Below are 25,587 nucleotides of genomic sequence, written 5' to 3' on the forward strand. Positions count from 1 at the left end.
CGATAACCGTCAGATTCAAATGAGAACAAGTGGGTTTTTTTTGTGTTTAAAAAAACAAAACATCAGAAGTATTATTTATCATACACTGTCAGCAGGGCGGCAGGTAGTGTAGTGGTTAGAGCGTTGGGCCAGTAAGCAAAAGGTTGCTGGATTGAATCCCTGAGCTGACAAGGTTTAAATTATGTTGTTCTGCTCCTGAACAAGGCAGTTAACACACTGTTCCCCGGTAGGCCGTTATTGTAAATAAGAATTTGTTAACTGACTTGCCTAGTTAAATAAAATTTTAAATCTTTGTCGGGGTCATCTACAGCAGCGGTGTAAAGTATTTAAGTAAAAATACTTTAAAGTACTATTTAAGTAGTTATTTGGGGGTATCTGTACTTTACTATTTACATTTTTGACAACTTTTACTTTTAATTCACTACATTCCCAAAGAAAGGAACGTATATTTTACTCCATACATTTTCCCTGACACCCAAAAGTGCTCGTTACAATTTGACAGGAAAATGGTCCAAAGGTCTCGCACTTTGTCAAGAGAACATCTCTGGTCATCCCTAGTCCCTCTTATCTGACGGACTCACTAAACACAAATGCTTTGTTTGTAAATGAATGTCTGAGTGTTGGAGTGTGCTCCCGGCTTTTTAATTTTTACTCAAGTTTAATACTTGAGACTTTTTTTCCCCCACCACTGATCTACAGTATCTGCACATTAGGTGGCAGCAGAACTGCACTGTTCTAGGAACGCTCGGACAACATTCAGACCACAAATTGGTTCTTTCTTTTTGGTGGTTTACCTGACATATGGGGTAGCAATGAATCGATTCATGCTTGTACTGTATACATGTGAACCACATTTGTGTTGAAAGCTTTCTGTCATTGCCTTTCAACTTTACCTTTGTATGATCTTGCAATTAATTGTAGGCCTAATTCTTTCAGGGATGGTCAAAAAGCAATGGAAGGTGTCATGTAAAGTTGACATGAAGGGTTTACAGTAGGCTGTGTTTATCATTTAGCCTAGGAGAGAGAAATGTTTTGGTCATTCAGACACAAGATAAGATCGATCATTTCCAGAATGATTGCCACCATGTACTAATGCTGTTGGACGGCTGAGTTGACAGTGAAATTGGATTAAAAGTCCCAGTAAAGCCTGACTGCAAACTGAGGTCAGGGCTTAGCCAGGTGTCTGTGTGTCCGTTTCAGACTGTGGTGGGGTCATCTTGACAAGTCAATCGTTCAAATAGGCAATTTATAACGGGTTGTAGTCTTAACATATGGAACATAATAAGGCACAATTGCCTTATTTTTAAAAAGTTCATCCAAGTGTTTCTTGCGCTGATTTCGAGAACCTCTGTCCAACTTTCATCACTCAAACTCTCCAGTCGCATTTAGTTATGCACACGCCAAAAGGGATTTATTTACAATTATAAACCGGGTGGTTCGAGCCCTGAATGCTGATTGGCTAACAGCCGTATACCACGGGTATGACAAAACATTTTTACTGCTCTAATTACGTTGGTAACCCGTTTATAATAGCAATAAGTCACCTCGGGGGTTTGTGATATATGGCCAATATACAAAAGGGCTGTGTCCAGGCACTCTAAGAACAGCCCTTTGCCAAGGTATATTGGCCATTTTCCACACCTCCTCGGGCCTCGTTGTTTAATCATAGCAGTCAAACGAGTTAAATCGACATCCATTCATGGAAAATTATCTGGCGAGTGTAGTTTATTCAAATTAGTTTATTAAGTCACGCTAGCTCGCAATAATTATTATTTTGAAGGAAAAACGAATTTGGATCATTACGTCGTTAGTTACGTAGATATTCCTTCTTAATTCTCTCGGTAATGTTATGAAAATGGGGTTTATTGGATAAATGTGGCAACTCCCTCTTGCTGCGAAACCCCCCCATATTGGGACAGTTTTCAGGCCTTGTGGGTGGGTTTTGAGTGGTTAGTCTAGACATTTTTGAACTGGCAAACCTGAGCAGTTTATAGCACCGACCGAGCTGTGAAACACAGCTTCAGCTTGATCACCAAATTAATTGGGAAATAAATGAAACCATCACCAGCTAGCTAACAATCTATTTTAGTTTCACTGTCCGATCAAAAGAATAGTTTTTTTTCTTCTTCACCTTTCCACAAACAGTATTGACTACTGCATGGCCAGTGTGAGTTAGCATGCTAGCCAGCCAGCTTGCTAGAGTTGCGTCAGTTGCTATTCTTCTAAATGCGGTGGTCACTGGATAAACTAACTATGAGTTGGAACATATTTAGCTGAAAACGAACTGGTAACTAGTTGTTGTTGCCCATGGTGGAATAATAACTAGCTAATCCGCTGGCTCCGGAAGCCTACAGTATGTCCCCTGGCATGTCGAGCTAGTTGAGTTTCATAAGAAAATGCCGGATATGAATCAAACACCGTAGCATGCCCTCCTCGGCGGGATTGTCAGATTCGTATTTCAATTGTTACTAATAATAACTGATTGAAGTTGGTGGTTACTACTGGTTTCAGATCCAAGGCGAGAGAAATTGTCCGCCATGTTGTATGTTTTGGTAAGGGCTCAGAGTGACTTCATGCACTCAAGAAGGCTCAACCAATCACCCGACGGGTTCTATGTCAAGACTCATGGATATTCATGAGTTTTCCTTCCTTCCTTCCTTCCTTCCTTCCTTCCTTCCTTCCTTCCTTCCTTCCTTCCTTCCTTCCTTCCTTCCTTCCTTCCTTCCTTCCTTCCTTCCTTCCTCACCTTCTCTCTATCCTTCTTGCCTTCTCTCCATCCTTCCTTCCTACGGCAGGTAATTTGGCACCTTGTAGACGGCTAATATTTATGTAGGAATTGTATGTGGGCAGCCTACAATATGTGATCTCGCGGGATTTGCCATGGTGGGTGAGAAATGTAGTTGCTTAAGCACAAACCATGATTAAATTGTTCCACCTGGGATCTCTCTACCCCCCTATTGCAGGTGAAATGTAAAATGGTAAGGGTTATTGTTAAGGCTAGGGTAAGAGCAGGGGTTAAGGTTAGGCACTGACCATTTTATCACTGCGCACCAGGCACTGCACAGGTGGCGTCAGCACCCTTCTGGTGAGCGAGCGCGCCGCTGTTTTTGCGTGACCTGATTGGAGAATTAGACCGCGCCGCTCTTCCATCAGCTCCGTGTCTACCCGGTAACCCGGTCCACTCACACAATCATTCAGACCACCCCACCACACCCAATTTCCCCGCTACCGGCATCTACAATCGTCCACCCGAGTCGATGCTAGCTGAAAAAAGAAGAGCAGAAATTATGTCGGTCTCGGTGGCGTTCATTGGAGTGCTGATGCTTCATTTGGTCTCCTCACAGAACGGTAAGAATGTGAAGTGCACGCCTGCCTGCCTGCGGATTGATAGAAATACCGGGACATCATGGCTTCATGCGGGTTTTTGACTGGAGACACAATGATTAAGCTTTAAAATCATATCGTTGCTCAGGATTGCAATTTTGTGCGTCAAATCATTGCAGTGAATATTGACTTATATTATCCACATGATTTTCAGTGCATAGTAGAAAATAGAATCCCCTCTTATATATTTTATTTAATTATTTATGTTCATACCCAGTCAATGCAGTGAATAGAATGACAGAATAAATGCTTTAAATGTAATGAAATTAGAACGGAATAATATCTCCCGTGCGAGCCATTCGTTATAAACGGTCAATAAACCATATCTTTGATGGTTTCCGTTGTTAATATAAACACTACTACTTTAAAATTAAACATCCAGATAAACATTTAGACTAGTTAATCTGTGTCCACAAAATACATTTTGTAGTTTGTACGTTAAATCTTTATGACCGTTAAATCGTCATTAGAATGTGAAGGGGACTTGAACGTGATCGGAGGGGCCGTTGGTTGGTTTATAACAAGGACAAATACGTACAGAAGGTTAAAGGAGAGGGGCAGGATTCAGAAATCATCATGCACAGTAAAGTAGTCTATGTCCTACCAGCCCAAAACGTTCTTCCTCCTTGTCATTTCAAATAACAAGTAGGCTACATTAATAGTACATTCACCTGCGACTGGTCAGGTCATGGTACATCACTAGTGGCGGTTGGTGCTGTTTAAGATGAGGGAGGACAATCATTTTTTAATGAGCATGGCCTTGTTTCTATTACAGCATATTGGATGACTGCTATTCACATTCCATTCACCCAGTTCAATGTAACATGGATATGTTTGGTCTACTACATGATACTGTACCCTATACCCATCATGGGGGGTTAGCCAGCTAGCCATAGCCAGCTAGCTAACATATCATCCCTCTGTTTGAGCCAGGTATTTGAGTAGGCCAGACTCGGCGCCGGAACAGATGAGTTGGATGGCCCCGTAGACGGGCCCTGTTGTTTCACTGGAACTCCTATATGTGCACACACTTGCTCGTTCACCTTTTGTTGTTTGTTATGGGAAGCTTACAGTTTATCCGACCATTTCTACCTCTCCGTGTGCCAGTTATGATCATTTTTATATGTACATCTTCGTGGAACAGTTCCATTTCAATAATAACGTTTTTTTGGTTTCTCAAAATCATTGTCGTGTGGTTAATACTTAGAATCAGAGGTAAAATGATAAAAATGTTACAATTTAAAATGAACTACGGTGAGAGTAGTCGCCTCTGTCATACAGACAGATTGATACTCTGTGATCCATTGGCGGCTAAAGACATGAGAGCATAGAACTCAGAGATAGCCTATAGGCCAATGAAGCAGGAGACCTATAATTCCCATAGAACTCAGAGATAGCCTATAGGCCAATGAAGCAGTAGACCTATAATTCCCATAGAATAGAGATAGCCAGAGACCTATAATTCCCATATAATAGCCCTATAGGCCAATGAAGCAGTAGACCTATAATTCCCATAGAACTCAGAGATAGCCTATAGGCCAATGAAGCAGGAGACCTATAATTCCCATAGAACTCAGAGATAGCCAATATAGATAGCCTATAGGCCAATGAAGCAGGAGACCTATAATTCCCATAGAACTCAGAGATAGCCTATAGGCCAATGAAGCAGTAGACCTATAATTCCCATAGAACTCAGAGATAGCCTATAGGCCAATGAAGCAGGAGACCTATAATTCCCATATAACTCAGAGATAGCCTATAGGCCAATGAAGCAGTAGACCTATAATTCCCATAGAACTCAGAGATAGCCTATAGGCCAATGAAGCAGGAGACCTATAATTCCCATAGAACTCAGAGATAGCCTATAGGCCAATGAAGCAGGAGACCTATAATTCCCATATAACTCAGAGATAGCCTATAGGCCAATGAAGCAGGAGACCTATAATTCCCATAGAACTCAGAGATAGCCTATAGGCCAATGAAGCAGGAGACCTATAATTCCCATAGAACTCAGAGATAGCCTACAGGCCAATGAAGCAGTAGACCTATAATTCCCATATATAACCCAAAGATAGCCTACAGGCCAATGAAGCAGTAGACCTATAATTCCCATATAACTCAAAGATAGCCTATAGGCCAATAAAGCAGAAGACCTATATTTTCCATCATCAACTAAGTAAGATACCATATTAGCCTAAAACTGAGAAATAAAACAGTAGAAAACAGTTATTTCAATCAAATTAATCTCTTTTTTCCGTCTGTCTGCCTCCCTTTTTTAAAATCTGTATCATTGTATTAAATCATCACAGGGTCTGCCTGGAAACTGTCGCTAAAACTTGCAACATTGTAGCAACTAGCCTATTCCAGGCCCTAAAAGTTTCCTGCGCTGGGTATATGGGTTCATGATATTTTGTTCTTTCACACTGAGGCTTAGTGATTTTTTGACGCCGGGAGTGTTGGAAAGATAATATATATTTTTAAATACTGAGGAATTATCATTCGCAATGGAGTTTTACAAAAAAAAAAGACTTTGTTGACTTGTGTGAGGCGATGACGATGAAAAAACAAGTGGTGTAAGTGGGGAGTTAAGAGTTAAACGGAAGAAAATATGTTGACAAAATGGGCACTTTCCTACATATTTATGCATTCTGGAGACACCATACACCCCCCCCCGTTCTTGATGCAACATTTTAAAATATTCTTAAAACACATTTATCTTCACACATATTTTTGACGCTTTTCTCCGACAGCCGCAACTCAATCTGCTAGACGTGTTCCCACGCGCACTGCCCAAATTGCCGGCTTCCCAAACACACTTTGATTTGAAACAATCCACAGCAATTTTTTTTGTTTGTTTGTTAAAGAAGCTAATGATCCTCATTAAGTCATGCTCCCTCGTGAAGTATTTAGATTTTTTTTTTTTGTTGGCAGGAATGATTTAGATAATTTTGGCGAAACATCAATTTACTTTAGGGTAATCCAGCATCCTAACAGTGCACTGTGCGCCCAACAACTTTCCTTTCCAATTCACTAGAGGCTGAAACCAGAGATCTGTATATAATGATGAGATATTCATCTCTTCACCCTAAAAATCTGCATTCCAAAGGCAGGAAGGCAGGTGAAAAGCTTAGGTCTGCTTATTATTCCCATAGAAACGTACTGGTTTTACACTGGACAGATTTTGGCGAGAGTCAGACCTCTCGCTTCACCTCTTCCTCTTTGCTGAAACTACCGTGCATTCGGCAAGTATTCAGACCCCTTGACTTTTTCCAGTCAGAGTAGCTCCACCAGTCCATTTTGCTGCATGTGTCTATTTATAGACTTGAGATGCAGCAGGACAGCACTGGGACAGGTGCCCCCCCCCCCCACTATGGCTTTATTAATGTCGCCCCCTATCCCTATCCTTGAAAAGAAGAGTGGATTGGTTAACTCTTCACAGAGAGAGAGACGCACAACAAGGCACTGTGGAATGGAATTGATTTCATTCTCGTTGGAGTCGTACTTTACTCTGAAATAGCCCACCCACTGCATCCAGTCCCTATAGAGCTGAGTTGAGATGTATTTCACCTGTCCTAAGTCTTTAGATAAAAGGTTTAGAATGGAACACTACAGCCTAGTGGGATGGAAGCTTCTATTCTGTTCTGTTGATACATTTAGAATGGAACACTACAGCTACAGCCTAGTGAGATGGAAGCTTCTATTCTATTCTGTTCTATTCCGTTCTGTTTATACTTTTAGAAGGGACCACTACAGCCTACTGGGATAGGAGCTGTTCTATTCAATTCAATTATATTCCGTTGATACGTTTAGAGTGGACCACTACAGCCTACTGGAACCTAGTGATGTGGAAGCTTCCACAGTGGACCTATTTTATCATACCTGCTAATTATTGAATGATTCAGCAAGCTGGCTCATAATCCCATTGTTCAGATTCAATGGAACTTTATTTGTATGTGATACAGAGACGTGTTGTTCTCACAAGGCAAGATCTTGTTACTGTGTATCAGTTACTGATGAAGCCATATCTTTCCCTGAATGCCTCCGGAGTTGTGCAGTGGTCTGAGGTGCTGCATCTCCCTGCTAGAGGCATCACTACGGACACTGGTTCCATTCCAGGCTGTATCACAACCGGCCGTGATTGGGAGGAACCATAGGGCGGTGCACAATTGGCCCAGTGCTGTCCGGGCTTGGCCGGTGTAGGCCTCCATTGTAAATACAAATTTGGTCTTAACTGACTTGCCTAGTTTAAATAAAGGTTACATAAAATATATATATTTTTAAAGTATCAGTGTGCTAGCTAGCCTACCTGCTGTCCTTACACCTGTCTGTCTAGAGGCAGGCCAAACATACCTGTCTGTCTAGAGGCAGGCTAAACGCACCTGTCTGTCTAGAGGCAGGCTAAACGCACCTGTCTGTCTACAGGCAGGCTAAACACAACTGTCTGTCTAGAGGCAGGCTAAACACACCTGTCTGTCTAGAGGCAGGCTAAACACACCTGTCTGTCTAGAGGCAGGCTAAACACACCTGTCTGTCTAGAGGCAGGCTAAACACACCTGTCTGTCTAGAGGCAGGCTAAACACACCTGTCTGTCTAGAGGCAGGCCGAACACACCTGTCTGTCTAGAGGCAGGCTAAACACACCTGTCTGTCTAGAGGCAGGCCAAACACACCTGTCTGTCTAGAGGCAGGCCAAACACACCTGTCTGTCTAGAGGCAGGCTAAACACACCTGTCTGTCTAGAGGCAGGCCAAACATACCTGTCTGTCTAGAAGCAGGCTGCACGCACCTGTCTGTCTAGAAGCAGGCTGCACGCACCTGTCTGTCTAGAGGCAGGCTAAACACACCTGTCTGTCTAGAGGCAGGCCAAACATACCTGTCTGTCTAGAAGCAGGCCGCACGCACCTGTCTGTCTAGTGGCAGGCTAAACACACTTGTCTGTCTAGAGACAGGCCGAACGCACCTGTCTGTCTAGAGGCAGGCCAAACGCACCTGTCTCTCTAGAGGCAGGCTAAATGCACCTGTCTCTCTAGAGGCAGGCTAAACGCACCTGTCTGTCTAGAGGCAGGCCAAATGCACCTGTCTCTCTAGAGGCAGGCTAAACACACCTGTCTGTCTAGAGGCAGGCCAAACACACCTGTCTGTCTAGAGGCAGGCTAAACACACCTGTCTGTCTAGAAGCAGGCTGCACGCACCTGTCTGTCTAGAGGCAGGCTAAACACACCTGTCTGTCTAGAGACAGGCCGAACGCACCTGTCTGTCTAGAGGCAGGCCAAATGCACCTGTCTCTCTAGAGGCAGGCTAAACGCACCTGTCTGTCTAGAGGCAGGCCAAACGCACCTGTCTCTCTAGAGGCAGGCTAAACGCACCTGTCTCTCTAGAGGGAGGCTAAACGTACCTGTCTGTCTAGAGGCAGGCCAAACATACCTGTCTGTCTAGAAGCAGGCTGCACGCACCTGTCTGTCTAGAGGCAGGCTAAACGCACCTGTCTCTCTACAGGCAGGCTAAACGCACCTGTCTGTCTAGAGACAGGCCGAACGCACCTGTCTGTCTAGAGGCAGGCCAAATGCACCTGTCTGTCTCAAGGCAGGCTAAACGCACCTGTCTGTCTAGAGGCAGGCCAAATGCACATACCTGTCTGTCTAGAGGCAGGCTAAACGTACCTGTCTGTCTAGAGGCAGGCTAAACATACCTGTTTGTCTAGAAGTAGGCCAAACTCACCTGTCTGTCTAGAGGCAGGCTAACCGCACCTGTTTGTGTAGAGGCAGGCCAAACATACCTGTCTGTCTAGAGGCAGGCTAAACGCACCTGTCTGTCTAGAGGCAGGCTAAACACACCTGTCTGTCTAGACACAGGCTAAACACACCTGTCTGTCTAGAGGCAGGCTAAACACACCTGTCTGTCTAGAGGCAGGCCAAACATACCTGTCTGTCTAGAGTCTGGATGATAGCAGGCTGCACGCACCTGTCTGTCTAGAGGCAGGCTAAACACACCTGTGTGTCTAGAGGCAGGCCAAACATACCTGTCTGTCTAGAAGCAGGCTGCACGCACCTGTCTGTCTACAGGCAGGCTAAACACACCTGTGTGTCTAGAGGCAGGCCAAACACACCTGTCTGTCTAGAGGCAGGCCAAACATACCTGTCTGTCTAGAAGCAGGCTGCACGCACCTGTCTGTCTAGAGGCAGGCTAAACACACCTGTGTGTCTAGAGGCAGGCCAAACACACCTGTCTGTCTAGAGGCAGGCTAAACGTACCTGTCTGTCTACAGGCAGGCTAAACGCACCTGTCTGTCTAGAGACAGGCCGAACACACCTGTCTGTCTAGAGGCAGGCCAAATGCACCTGTCTCTCTAGAGGCAGGCCAAATGCACCTGTCTGTCTCAAGGCAGGCTAAACGCACCTGTCTGTCTAGAGGCAGGCTAAACGCACCTGTCTGTCTAGAGGCAGGCCAAATGCACCTGTCTGTCTCAAGGCAGGCTAAACGCACCTGTCTGTCTAGAGGCAGGCCAAATGCACATACCTGTCTGTCTAGAGGCAGGCTAAACGTACCTGTCTGTCTAGAGGCAGGCTAAACATACCTGTTTGTCTAGAAGTAGGCCAAACTCACCTGTCTGTCTAGAGGCAGGCTAACCGCACCTGTTTGTGTAGAGGCAGGCCAAACATACCTGTCTGTCTAGAGGCAGGCTAAACGCACCTGTCTGTCTAGAGGCAGGCTAAACACACCTGTCTGTCTAGACACAGGCTAAACACACCTGTCTGTCTAGAGGCAGGCCAAACATACCTGTCTGTCTAGAAGTAGGCCAAACGCACCTGTCTGTCTAGAGGCAGGCTAAACGCACCTGTTTGTGTAGAGGCAGGCCAAACATACCTGTCTGTCTAGAGGCAGGCTAAACGCACCTGTCTGTCTAGAGGCAGGCCAAACATACCTGTCTGTCTAGAGGCAGGCTAAACGCACCTGTCTGTCTAGAGGCAGACCAAACATACCTGTCTGTCTAGAACCAGGCCCAACGCGCCAGCAGTGTGCTCCTTAGTTACAGGTACAGCTCTGCTCTGTTCTCCTCATCTCTCCTTAGTTACAGGTACAACTCTGTTCTGTTCTCCTCGTCATCCCTCCTTAGTTACAGGTACAACTCTGTTGTGTTCTCCTCGTCATCCCTCCTTAGTTACAGGTACAGCTCTGTTCTGTTCTCCTCATCATCCCTCCTTAGTTACAGGTACAACTCTGTTCTGTTCTCCTCATCATCCCTCCTTAGTTACAGGTACATCTCTGTTCTGTTCTCCTTGTCATCCCTCCTTAGTTACAGGTACAGCTCTGTTCTGTTCTCCTCGTCATCCCTCCTTAGTTACAGGTACAGCTCTGCTCTGTTCTCCTCGTCATCCCTCCTTAGTTACAGGTACAGCTCTGCTCTGTTCTGTACAGGTACATCTCTGTTCTGTCATCCCTCCTTAGTTACAGGTACAGCTCTGTTCTGTTCTCCTCATCATCCCTCCTTAGTTACAGGTACATTTCTGTTCTGTTCTCCTCGTCATCCCTCCTTAGTTACAGGTACAGCTCTGCTCTGTTCTCCTCGTCATCCCTCCTTAGTTACAGGTACAGCTCTGCTCTGTTCTCCATCCCTCATCCCACCTTTCTTACCCCTCCAGTTACAGGTACATCTCTGCTCTGTTCTCCTCGTCATCCCTCCTTAGTTACAGGTACAGCTCTGTTCTGTTCTCCTCATCATCCCTCCTTAGTTACAGGTACAGCTCTGCTCTGTTCTCCTCGTCATCCCTCCTTAGTTACAGGTACAGGTACAGCTCTGCTCTGTTCTCCTCGTCATCCCTCCTTAGTTACAGGTACAGCTCTGCTCTGTTCTCCTCATCATCCCTCCTTAGTTACAGGTACATCTCTGTTCTGTTCTCCTCATCATCCCTCCTTAGTTACAGGTACAGCTCTGCTCTGTTCTCCTCATCATCCCTCCTTAGTTACAGGTACATCTCTGCTCTGTTCTCCTCGTCATCCCTCCTTAGTTACAGGTACAGCTCTGCTCTGTTCTCCTCATCATCCCCCCTTAGTTACAGTTACATCTCTGTTCTGTTCTCCTCGTCATCCCTCCTTAGTTACAGGTACAGCTCTGCTCTGTTCTCCTCATCATCCCTCCTTAGTTACAGGTACAGCTCTGCTCTGTTCTCCTCGTCATCCCTCCTTAGTTACAGGTACAGCTCTGCTCTGTTCTCCTCATCATCGCTCCTTAGTTACAGGTACAGCTCTGCTCTGTTCTCCTCATCATCCCTCCTTAGTTACAGTTACATCTCTGTTCTGTTCTCCTTGGCATCCCTCCTTAGTTACAGGTACAGCTCTGCTCTGTTCTCCTCGTCATCCCTCCTTAGTTACAGGTACAGCTCTGCTCTGTTCTCCTCGTCATCACTCCTTAGTTACAGGTACAGCTCTGCTCTGTTCTCCTCGTCATCGCTTCTTAGTTACAGGTACAGCTCTGCTCTGTTCTCATCATCCCTCCTTAGTTACAGTTACATCTCTGTTCTGTTGTCCTTGGCATCCCTCCTTAGTTACAGGTTCTGCTCTGTTCTACTCGGCATCCCTCCTTAGTTACAGATACAGCTCTGCTCTGTTCTACTCGTCATCCCTCCTTAGTTACAGGTACAGCTCTGCTCTGTTCTCCTCGTCATCGCTCCTTAGTTACAGGTACAGCTCTGCTCTGTTCTGTTCATCTTGTCCTCCCATTTTTCTTTCTTTCCTTCCTTCATTATGTTTGCCATTTTGTCATTATTCATGATGTGATTACTAAGATGAATTATAAAGGTCAAATGTCACAGAATTAAGTAGAACTCCTCCTGTTCTATCTCTCTATGCCATCTGCAGTTTAGGTTCAGGATTAATGCCGGGTTCTTGATCAACAGTCTTCGATTGTCTTTTTCTCTTTTAATTTGCTGACGTACACACACACTCCCCTCCCACACACACACTCGTACCCTCCCACACACACACACTCGTACCCTCCCACACACACACACTCCCCTCCCACACACACACACTCCCCTCCCACACACACACTCCCCTCCCACACACAGACACTCCCCTCCCCACACACACACACCCCTCCCACACACACACACTCCCCTCCCACACATTTGAGTCAGACTGTCACTTGAGTCTGTCTGGCTCTATCTCCAATCATCTTTTTCCTTTCTCCTCACCTCTTTCTCAAAACCACAGGAAGAAAAGGCCTTAGGGAAGGAAGGAGGCGAGGACAGAGGAGACCCTGTGTTGGTACCCTGGTTAAACTAGATGGGAAAAACGTTGCTGTTGTTTTACTTCACTTAGTGAGCAAAGCTTTCCATCTTGTTCAACCAGACTGTGTTGTGGCAATTCATGTGTTGTGGCAATTCTTTTAACAATGACTCTCAACACGGTGTGTATGTGCGTTGTGTGTGTGTGCGTGTGTGTACTGTGTGTGTGTGTGTGCAAGTGTTCCACTTGGCCTCAATGCCAGTAAAGGGGGGGGGTCTCAGATTGTTCTGGAAATTCTCACATAGAAACTTCATTAGTAGGAAGGATGTTTGATATGATTTTTATGTTGATGAAATGGACTGTTTTTATTAAGCTCCTTGTAAGACCTACAGTGTAGACACCCCTCCTGTGACATGCAAACCTTACCAGCCACGTTGCGTGCACTCCTCAATAAATGTACACTACTGTTCAAAAGTTTTGGGTCACTTAGAAATGTCCTTGTTTTTGAAAGAAAAGCACATTTTTTTGTCCATTAAAATAACATGTTAATGTTGTTAATGACTATTGTAGCTGGAAACGGCTGATTTTTAATGGAAAATCTACGTAGGTGTACAGAGGCCCATTATCAGCAACCATCACTCCTGTGTTCCAATGGCACGTTGTGTTAGCTAATCCAAGTTTATCATTTTAAAAGGCTAATTGATCATTAGAAAACCCTTTTGCAATTATGTTAGCACAGCTGAAAACTGTTGTACTGATTAAAGAAGCAATAAAACTTGACTAGTTGAGTATCTGGAGCATCAGCATTTGTGGGATCGATTACAGGCTCAAAATGCCCAGAAACAAAGACCAAACTTCTGAAACTCGTCAGTCTATTCTTGTTCTGAGAAATGAAGGCTATTCCACGTGAGAAATTGCCAAGAAACTGAAGATCTCGTACAACTCTGTGTCCTACTCCCTTCACAGAACAGCGCAAACTGGCTCTAACCTGAATAGAACGAGGAGTGGGAGGCCCCGGTGCACAACTGAGCAAGAGGACAAGTACATTAGAGTGTCTAGTTTGAGAAACAGATGCCTCACATGTCCTCAACTGGCAGCTTCATGAAATATTCCCCGCAAAACACCAGTCTCGACTTCAACAGTGAAGAAGCGACTCCGGGATCCTGGCCTTCTAGGCAGAGTTCCTCTGTCCAGTGTTTGTGTTCTTTTGCCCATCTTAATCTTTTATTTTTATGGGCCAGTCTGAGATATGGCTTTTTCTTTGCAACTCGGCCCAGAAGGCCAGCATCTCGGAGTCGTCTCTTATTGTCATTATACAGACAACATGATACAGACAACATCTTGATGTCATTACACAGACAACATGACACAGACAACATCTTGATGTCATTATACAGACAACATGATACAGACATCTTGGTGTCATTATACAGACAACATCTTAGTGTCATTATACAGACAACATGATACAGACAACATCTTGATGTCATTATACAGACAACATGATACAGACAATATCTTGGTGTCATTATACAGACAACATGATACAGACAACATCTTGTGTCATTATACAGACAACATGATACAGACATCTTGTTGTCATTATACAGACAACATCTTAGTGTCATTATACAGACAACATGATACAGACAACATCTTGATGCCATTATACAGACAACATGATACAGACAACATCTTAGTGTCATTATACAGACAACATGATACAGACATCTTGTTGTCATTATACAGACAACATGATACAGACAACATCTTGATGTCATTATACAGACAACATCTTAATGTCATTATACAGACGACATCTTGATGTCATTATACAGACAACATCTTAGTGTCATTATACAGACAACATCTTGATGTCTTTATACAGACACCATCTTGGATGTCATTATACAGACAACATCTTAGTGTCATTATACAGACAACATGATACAGACAACATCTTGGATGTCATTATACAGACAACATCTTAGTGTCATTATACAGACAACATCTTGGATGTCGTTATACAGACAACATCTTAGTGTCATTATACAGACAACATCTTAGTGTCATTATACAGACAACATCTTAGTGTCATTATACAGACAACATCTTAGTGTCATTATACAGACAACATCTTAGTGTCATTATACAGACAACATCTTGGTGTCATTATACAGACAACATCTTAGTGTCATTATACAGACAACATCTTAGTGTCATTATACAGACAACATCTTAGTGTCATTATACAGACAACATCTTGGTGTCATTATACAGACACCATCCTGGTGTCATTATACAGACAACATCTTGGTGTCATTATACAGACACCATCTTGGATGTCATTATACAGACACCATCTTGGATGTCATTATACAGACACCATCTTGGATGTCATTATACAGACAACATCTTGGTGTCATTATACAGACACCATCTTGGATGTCATTATACAGACAACATGATACAGACAACATCTTAGTGTCATTATACAGACAACATCTTGGTGTCATTATACAGACACCATCTTGGATGTCATTATACAGACAACATTATACAGACAACATTATTATTATTATTCTTGGTGTCATTATACAGACACCATCTTGGATGTCATTATACAGACAACATTATTATTATTATTATTCTTGGTGTCATTATACAGACAACATTATCCTCCTTTTCGTGTGCTCTAACATATGGTATTTGTCTTGATTCTGAAATACACATCTTCACATTCATTTATTCAAATGAGAAAATAGGAATATCTCAAAAGTACCCTTTTTTGATTTTGTACATTTTGACACATTATTTAAAACAAAATACTGTACATCAAGTACATCAAATGTACAGAGTGGGCTCTCTGCTAATTATGTAAGTAATCATCAATTATTTGAGCACCACCAACACAGTGAATGGGGAAAATGGATTAAAAGGGATCTCCTTCTGCTGGCTATTTGCTGACTGTGCAATCCTAAAGGAGGGATGTGATTGGTTTATGACCTATAACGTCAATGTCTATGTTATTCAATGGGTAAGTATCAGAGAAATCAGTGATTTCACTGATTTTCCTGAAATCACTGATTTGCTGACTGTGCAATCCTAAAGGAGGGATGTGATTGGTTCTCTGGTCCCACCTCACGACTTTCTCTAAACTGTTGTGTTTTCTGTTGTTTGAGTTGTTCTTCCACCCATGTTGTGTAGTAACACTGGTCTTTACTGTCTGTTGTTCTTTATGCCCCTTTTTTGATGTGATACATTTCTTTTGATATTTTGCAGACACAACGCAACCTAACTCAAACCCAAAAGAAAGTCCTAACCTTCCCCCACCACCCACTACCCTCTCTCCCACCCTAGCAGTCCCAGCCCCTGACACGCCCCCAAAAGGTAAAATAAAGAAGAAGAAGAACCGGTTAAGGTCTTCAAAAGAGGTCAAGGTCAAACTGGGGGGGGGGTTGTGTTTTTCAAGAGCAAGCAGGTTGGTATTTATAGCTGTATTTTTCTATTGGAACGTGCTTAAAAAAGCCACATACAGGGATTTAAATTTCCTACTGTTGTTATCTTTTGTAAACAAAACTGGTGGGGGAAAAAAATACAGTTATAAATAGTAACGTGCGTTCTCTTTCTCAAACGTTACCGTATAAACTCCTCAGCTTTACCTTGACATCATTTTATGACCGTATCTCTAACCCTCTTGTTATACTGCAAACACAAACCCATATGCCTTATTCTAGCTCTGTTTGAACAGAGAGTTTAAACACGTAGCATTTTCTCAGAACACAAACCCATATGCCGTATTCTAGCTCTGTTTGCGACACGTAGCCTAGCAGTTAAGTGCTGGTTGCCCAGTAACCGAAAGATCGTTGGTTCAAGTCCCTTAGCCGGCTAGGCGAAAAATCTCTCCATGAGCCCTTGAGCCAAGGCACTTAACCCTAATTGCTCCTGTAAGAGTGTCTGCTAAATGCTATCATTGACCTTGTTCTAACTTCGACTATAGCTCGGTTCATATATTTAACATTTTCTCAGAACCACCTCAAGAAAAGGCCTGAAGGCCTGTATGGTTCAAAGCTGAATTTATTAACCAGCTGAAATTAGTTTTTTCCCCTTCCTCAACCAGGCTATGAATGTATTTTATGAGAATGTCACACTAGTAACTGAGAAAATAGCTGAGATGAGGAAAATGCATTTTTCCTCGTTGAAAGATGATTTATTCTATTGCTGTAGAAGGTACAGTAGGACTGTAACGATGGGTTTGTGTTGTGTTTTTGACATCTCTTTGTGTAGGGCTATCTGTGTGGTGTGGTGTGGTGTGGTGTGGTGTGGTGTGAGACTGTTAATGAAGCTTGTTTTGTTTGGCAACACTTTACTTTAAATCGGCAGTTTAATGTATTATGATGCCGTTATAAGGGCTGGGAACCGCCAGGGACCTCACAATACGATATTATCACGATACGATATTACCACAATACGATATTATCACAATACGATATTACCACAATACGATATTATCACGATACGATATTATCACGGTACGATATTATCACGATACAATATTATCACGGTACGATATTATCACGGTACAATATTATCACGGTACAATATTACCCCAATACGATATTATCACGATACGATATTACCACAGTATAATATTATCACAATACGATATTATCACAATACGATATTACCACAATACGATATTATCACGATACGATATTACCACAATACGATATTATCACGATACGATATTACCACAATATGATATTATCGCGATACGATATTACCACTATACGATATTATCACGATACGATATTATCACAGTACGGTATTATCACGGTACAATATTACCCCAATACGATATTATCACGATACGATATTATCATGATACGATATTATCACGGTACGATATTATCGCGATACGATATTATCACGATACGATATTATCACGGTACGATATTATCCCGATACGATATTATCACGGTACAATATTACCCCAATACGATATTACCACAATATAATATTATCACGGTACGGTATTATCACGGTACGATATTACCCCGATACTATATTATCACGATACGATATTATCACGATACGGTATTACCGCAATACGATATTATCACGATACAATATTATACGATATTATCACGATACGATATTGCCACAATACAATATTATCACGATTTGATATTATCGCAATACGATATTACCACAATACAATATTTTATTTCACCTTTATTTAACCAGGTAGGCAAGTTGAGGCAAGTTGAGAACAAGTTCTCATTTACCATTGCGACCTGATATTATCACGATACGATATTATCACGATACGATATTATCACAATACTTAGGTGCCAATACGATATGTATTGCGATTCTCATGATTCTATATGTTTTCCGAGTCGATACTGTGATTTTATTGCAATTCGATGTTCCAAACATATTGCTCACTATATGTCTGCTGCAGAGGGACGAGAGAGAGACGTGAAAAAACTAGTTTTGATCAGTCAGGGAAATAACAGCGCTGAAAACTAATTGGCTCCCTATTTAAAAAGAAGATGGAGAACAAGTTATGAAGGATAAATACAGGAGTTTTAGTGCAGGGACAGCCAACTAGTTATGAAGGATAAATACAGGCGTTTTAGTGCAGGGACAGACAACTAGTTATGATGGATAAATACAGGGGTTTTAGTACAGGGACAGCCAACTAGTTATGAAGGATAAATACAGGGGTTTTAGTACAGGGACAGACAACTAGTTATGAAGGATAAATACAGGGGTTTTAGTACAGGGACAGACAACTAGTTATGAAGGATAAATACAGGAGTTTTAGTACAGGGACAGCCAACTAGCTATGAAGGATAAATACAGGAGTTTTAGTACAGGGACAGCCAACTAGCTATGAAGGATAAATACAGGAGTTTTAGTACAGGGCAGCCAACTAGCTATGAAGGATAAATACAGGAGTTTTAGTACAGGGACAGCCAACTAGTTATGAAGGATAAATACAGGGGTTTTAGTGCAGGGACAGACAACTAGTTATGAAGGATAAATACAGGGGTTTTAGTGCAGGGACAGACAACTAGTTATGAAGGATAAATACATGGGTTTTGGTGCAGGGACAGCCAACTAGCACAACAATAATATAGAGATATTGTCAAAACGATACGATACAAAATAGTATCCTGATATGTGACTGTATAGATTTTGTTTACCTCATCACTAGTTCTAATGCATTATAAGACTTGTCATGAGCATGTATTCTAACCAAAATATTCTAAAATACGTTAATATTTTCTAGAAATAGGCATGGGAATAATTGATGAGACAACCCATATTCAAGAGTAGCTTAGGAAAATAACCCCATCTAAAAACATTTTTTTGAATGACCTTAAACCGATGCTTTGTGACATCCCTCTGGTAGTGGATCAAAACAAACATAAAACCAACAGACAAACAAACAAACTTGGGGAAACAATAGAAAAATACTGTTTTATCATCTCCTAATGATCCTAACTTAATAACAACCAGATAGTAATTTTACACGGAGAGGCATTACATACTGTTAGCCTCATAATAATACATTATAAAGGCTCATACGTGCTAGCAACAAGTAGTAAAGCCTTCCACTTGCAGGCTGTTGGTTCTCCTGTTTTTTCCAGAGGCTGGAGGAGGCACCTAGGGGACCTGTCACTATGGAGGCACATCCTCCCTAGAGAGACAGAACACTGAGCTGCAGCAAACTAGACATCTCTCTCTTCTCTCTCATCTCTCCCTCTCTGCTCTCTCTCTCTCTGCTCTGCTCTCCTCTCCTCTCTCTCTCTCTGCTCCCCCCCCTCTCTCTCTCATCTCTCTCGCTCGCTCTCCCTCTCTGCTCTCTCTCCCTCTGCTCTGCTCTCCTCTCTCTCTCTCTCTGCTCTCCCCCCCTCTCTCTCTCCTGCTCTCTCTCCTCCCCTCTCTCTTTCTCATTTTCTCCCTCTCTCGCAGTCTCTCTATCGCTCTCTTGCTCTGTCTGTCACTCTTTCTCCATCACTCTCCCTCCCTCTCTCCGGCTTTCTCTATCTCTGTCTCTTGTGTTCTCTCTCTCTCTCGCACTCTCTTTCTCCCTCTCTCGCCCTCTATCACTCTCCCTCCCTCCCTCTTTTTTCTCTCTATCTCCCTCTCCCCTCTCTCTCTCTCTCTCTCTCTCTCTCTCTCTCTCTCTCTCTCTCTTTCTCTCTATCAGACTGCACAGCACAGCACATTGCCTAGCCTCAGCTACCTCCTCCCAGTAGCCGTGTAATCAATTGTTGTTCTCTTCTCCCAGGTCTATTGTTTTTTATATCTCAAGGAGACAGAACTCAACAACATCTTCAGATATCAGTATTGGACTGGTATTTGTACTGAGGGTTCTCTTCGTGTAACCTACTACTGTAGCGTTTGACGAGCTAGTCATCTCTATATTCTGTGAACTGTAGACCACGTAATTTATATATGTTTTGTAGGTTGTCAGTGTTTCCATAGGAAGAGGATGATGTGCAGCATCAGGATGGAAATTACTTGAAGTGATGACAAGGTCATTGATTCACATCCTGAGTCTCTATGACAGACAGTATTTATTTTGCGAGCAAAGCAAAGAACTCATTAACCATGTGTCCTTCCCTTTTCAGCCCTTTTATTGAGCCTCACAATAATAATGTGGATCAGCCCTTTTTATCGAGCTCCACAATAATAATGTGGATCAGCCCTTTTTATCGAGCTCCACAATAATAATGTGGATCATTTCTGAGAAAAGAGGAATTTGCAAATTATTGATCTTTATGTAATTACTACTCAGTTGCTGCCTGGCTGGTGGCATTGTAGATTACATCAGATTGTTGCCTCTTTTATTAATTCACACAGGGAATTAGCTTGCCATCTTGGCCGCAACATAAATACGTACAAGACTTTTTGCACGTGTATTCTGTCGGTGTACTAGCTATCAAATTCAATCGGCCAATCAAATGCATTTTATAAAGTTGTTATTTACATCAGTAGTTGTCACAATGGGCTTTACAGATACCTAGCTTAAAACCCCAAAGAGCAAGGAATGCAGATGCACAGTGACTAGCATCAGGGTTGGGGTCAATTCTGAATTTAATTCAATTCAACCCATGAATTGAAATTTGAATGTGAATTAGCCACACACCACAGGAAGCAGAATTTGAATTGAATTTGAATGACAGGAATTTGAATTTAATTCAAACCAATTCAAATAAATTAAAACTGGAAACTTGTAAGTATCATTCCTTTGACAAATATTTTGACAGAAGCATCTGTCACCTCTAAATAATACAGATACCATTTCAAACATTAGCTTGATGATAATCGAAGATGTCAAGCAGTATTTGGTTTCTATTGTTGTCATGAGATGTTCGATTCCCTTTCGTTGTGTTCTGAGTGGTTGATCTAATGTATTCTGGAAAAGGTATTTTTCTAATATTTTATAACTTAATCATTTCAATTATCGAAGACAGCCTATACAATGATCTTACAATATTTCCACATCACTGTAATTGTTATAAACTTGTTGAAGGAGAATGAGTTTTAAAAATGAAATGTTTAAGGAACATGTTAAACTTAGTATTGATAGCATGATATAAAAATAACTTTGTTACGTTACAGCCTTATTCTAAAAAAAGGATTAGATTAGATTTCCCTCATCAATATACACACAATACCCCATAATGACAAAGCAACAACTGGATTTTAGATTTAAAAAAAAAAAACGGAAATATTCTATTTACATAAGTATTCAGACCCTTTACTCAGTACCTTTTTGAAACACCGTTGGCAGCAACTACAGCCTCGAGTCGTCTTGGGTACACCTGAGTCGTCTTGGGTACACCTGAGTCGTCTTGGGTACACCTGAGTCGTCTTGGGTACACCTGAGTCGTCTTGGGTACACCTGAGTCGTCTTGGGTACACCTGAGTCGTCTTGGGTACACCTGAGTCGTCTTGGGTCCACCTGAGTCGTCTTGGGTACACCTGAGTCGTCTTGGGTACACCTGAGTCGTCTTGGGTACACCTGAGTCGTCTTGGGTACACCTGAGTCGTCTTGGGTACACCTGAGTCGTCTTGGGTCCACCTGAGTCGTCTTGGGTACGACTGTATTTGGGAAGTTTCTCCCATTCTTCTCTGATGATCCTCTCCAGCTCTGTCAGGTTGGATGGGGAGCTTCGCTGTACAGCTATTTTCAGGTCTCTCCAGAGATGTTAGATCGGGTTCAAGTCCAGGTTCAAGTTGTAGAAACATCTCAAGGATGATCAATGGAAACAGGATGCAACCTGAGCTCAATTTCGAGTCTCATTGCAAAGGGTCTGAATACTTACGTATTTACATGTTTTATTTTTTATACATTTGCAAAAATGTCTATAAACCTGTTTTTGATTGGTCATTATATGATTTATTTATTTAACCTTTATTTAACCAGGAAGGGCTCGTTGAGAATTAAAATCTCTTTTTCAAGAGAGTCCTGGCCAAGATAGGCAGCACCAAGTCATTCCAAAAATTACCGAAAAACAACATGGAAAACTACAAGTAATCTAGTAAAAGCCATTGAATTCACAAGAGTATAACGAAATCAAAAACAGCAAATTAAAAACATTGACAGGTCAGGGAATCAGTCTTATTCTAAATAAGGCTGTAACATAACAAAATGTGGAAAAATGGAAAGGGGGTCTGAATACTTTCCGAATCCACTGTACCCTAATTCATATTCTATTCAAATTCTGCTTCCTGTGGGGTGTGGCCAATTCAATAATTGAATTGGAATTAATGACCAATTCGCAACTCAATTCTGAATTGACCCCAACCCTGACTAGCAGTTGACTAAGGGAGCCAGCCAGTCAGTGCTATAGTTAATGAACCAGCAATAGCAGTAATTCATGTACAGGTTCAAATCGTGAGTCGGTATGAAAGACATAATTTCTCTCACGAGCAAAGCACTCAAAAAATCTGTCCAGCCCTCATCCAACATAATGTGGATAATTTCAAAAGAGAGGCATTTTAAAAGAGGCATTTGTTATGCAATTACTATATGTACTAGACTACCAGAGATCAAATCAAATTGTCACATGCGCCAAATACAACAGATGTAGACATTACAGTGAAATACTTACTTTCAAGCCCTTAACCAACAATGCAGTTTTAAGAAAAATAAGTGTTAAGTAAAAAAATTACAAATAAAAGTAACAAATAATTAAAGAGCATCACTAAAATAACAATAGTGAGGTTATATAAAGGGGGTACTGGTACAGAGTCAATGTACGGGGGCACTGGTTAGTCGAGGCAATTGAGGTAATATGTACAGTACTTGTAGGTAGAGTTAAACTGACTATGCATAGATAATTAACAGAGAGTAGCAGCAGCGTAAAAGAGTGGGACGGAGGCAATGCAAATAGTCTGGGTAGCCATTTGGCTAGCTGTTCCGGAGTCTTATGGCTTGGGGCGTCAAAGCTGTTAAGAAGCCTTTTGGACCTAGACTATCACTTGCCGTCTGGTAGCAGTGAGCAGTCTATGACTAGGGTGGCTGGAGCCTTTGACAATTTTTAGGGCCTTCCTCTGACACTGCCTGGTATAGAGGTCCTGGATGGCAGGAAACTTGGCCCCAGTGATGTACTGGGCAGTACGTACTATCCTCTGTAGTGCCTTGCGGTCGGAAGCCGAGCAGTTGCCGTGCTAGGCGGTGATGCAACCAGTGGTGCAGCTCTCGATGGTGCAGCTGTAGAACTTTTTGAGAATCTGAGGACCCATGCCAAATCTTTTCAGTCTCCTGATGATCTATAATGTTTGTAGACCTTGTAGTTGGTTAATAGTATAACTGCTATTGGGTAATGGTATTACTGTCTTACTGCCTGGCTGGCTGCATTGTGGATGTGAGCAGCATTATGATCCAGACACAAGCCCAGAAACGTCATTAGAGGACAAGTATTGCATCCCAAACCGCACCCTATTCACTATTTAGTGCACTATTTGGGTGTCATTTGGGATGCAAACACTGTTTTTCAAATGAGGTGATATGCATGATGACAAAGTCACGGGTTCAAATGTTCAGTTGCTATGGCAGTACTGTTATTTTTCTGTTCCCCCAAAAAGTAGTGCACGACATAGGGTGCCATTTGGGCCTCATTAGGCATCCTCAAAAGTCGGGGGATAGGAATGACTATTGAATGACAATGTCTCAGAAATAACAGGTATAGAAATTCGAGATCGTATTGAGGTCACTGCCGACTGATACTCAGACAGTGAATGTTGACGTTTACGGTTACACAATATGCCTGTGGTAGTCTCTTCTGGATGATTTAATATTAATACTAATTATAGATAATATAATATAGAGGATTTATTATAATGAGACCTAAAGACGTTGTTTTTCTCCTGTAGAACATAAAAATAAATGTTTTACCTTTATTTAACTAGGCAAGTGTCATGATGTTGCCCACTTTGGGTACAGCGAGCACCATCCCCCTCTCTCTGCCGCCTATTTAACTAGGCAAGTGTCATGATGTTGCCCTCTTTGGGTACAGCGAGCACCATCCCCCTCTCTCTGCCTCCTACAACCAGGCTGCTGTGGGCAGAGAGGTCGTACATTCCTAGGGAAGATTCTGCCTCATGGACACACAATATAGAGACAGAGTGAAGTTTCATAGAGAACAAAGGCATTTCTTCCACCTTACAGAACTTGAGGTCCGAACAACATTTATGATCCGGAGAAGGTATAAAAGATCGGTGAAGAATCCAGCTACGAACTGGTCCGTTTGGTACAAGTTTGTAAAACTCATGGGAGACGGTGCGGCCACATTACCATAACACTGTTTATATAATAGCCTCAGATATGAGGTTTATACATCTAATTGTTGTTTAAGATGAATGAGTGAGGATGATACTGTTTGTAAAATTGTGTAATGTGATTTTGGACTGTTTAATGAAGGAAACTCCAATTCCCTTTTGAGTTTAACTAAATCAGAGGACCGCCCATGAGCACAGTTATGGTCGGGCATCCTTGGACAGGCCCTTTTCTGCCCTTCCGAATAAAACCCCCACTCGGGTTTTCTATCACCAGCCCATGTTTTTCTCCATTACGAGAGGACAAAGGTTGAGATGATTGCTGAATCTTTTAACCATACCACGTGGTTACACTCTTAGACTATCAATACCGACAGAATAAGAACAAGTCCTTGATATTAATTACTAGTCTGCAGCTAGGAATTCGGTATTATTGAACGCGAAGAACGACAACCGCCGAAACATCCATTTTATAACGACATGAATGAATGTCACTCTGTACTACCCACTCTAACCACGGCAGAGAGAGCGAGGGAGAGAGAGAGAGGACGGAAACTATCCAACAGAAACAAACTTTTCAGCAGAGATCCCGACAACACACTGAGCGTAAATATATATATTGATTGCAATTGTTCCTGAATGAGTGAGTGCTCATGTGCAAAGGATTAGCATTTCAATTGTTATAATTATCAACTGTGTGTTGTCTTATCTCAGTGAAGACCCCCACTTCCCTTTTGTACAACAAGCCGCCATGCCTGTTTAGCCCACTAGGGCACATTCCCCTATCATTTCTTGTAACCATATTTACTTTGTTTGTTTATGCATTTCTGTGAATTACTTAGTTAGTAAATAAATGATTTAAGACAATTGATATATGGATGACTCATAGTGAAGACTGGGTTCGTGCAGATAACCAACAATTGACGGAATGAGACTAACGTGAGGTAAAATAAATAATTCATTAATTCGAAGACTAATTGATCAGATATAAAATATCTGAAAAGTTATATTAGGAAATTATAACTTTGTAATCTGAATATTTTCCTTGGTGCCCCGCCTTCCTAGTTAATTACAGTTACATGATTTATCAGTTTAATCGCGTAATACTAATTACCGAGAATCTTTGATAAAAACTAAAAGTCTTCATTTAATGATAGTAAAGACACGACACAAG

The 25,587-nt window shown here is 42.1% G+C and overlaps 1 protein-coding gene across 1 annotated transcript in view; it reads left to right on the forward strand.

Moving 5' to 3' along the window:
• The first annotated feature begins 3,089 nt into the window (after positions 1 to 3,089).
• Positions 3,090 to 25,587, forward strand: part of LOC112257979 (neuroplastin-like) — a 45,092-nt gene continuing 22,594 nt past the window's right edge. Inside the window, exon 1 of the mRNA XM_042325217.1 lies at positions 3,090 to 3,348. Within this exon, the coding sequence (XP_042181151.1) occupies positions 3,258 to 3,348 (91 nt within the window). The 5' untranslated portion in view covers positions 3,090 to 3,257. The remainder of the gene's footprint in view (positions 3,349 to 25,587) is intronic.

This window comes from Oncorhynchus tshawytscha, linkage group LG01 (assembly GCF_018296145.1).
Source record: "Oncorhynchus tshawytscha isolate Ot180627B linkage group LG01, Otsh_v2.0, whole genome shotgun sequence".
Taxonomy (NCBI): domain Eukaryota; kingdom Metazoa; phylum Chordata; class Actinopteri; order Salmoniformes; family Salmonidae; genus Oncorhynchus; species Oncorhynchus tshawytscha.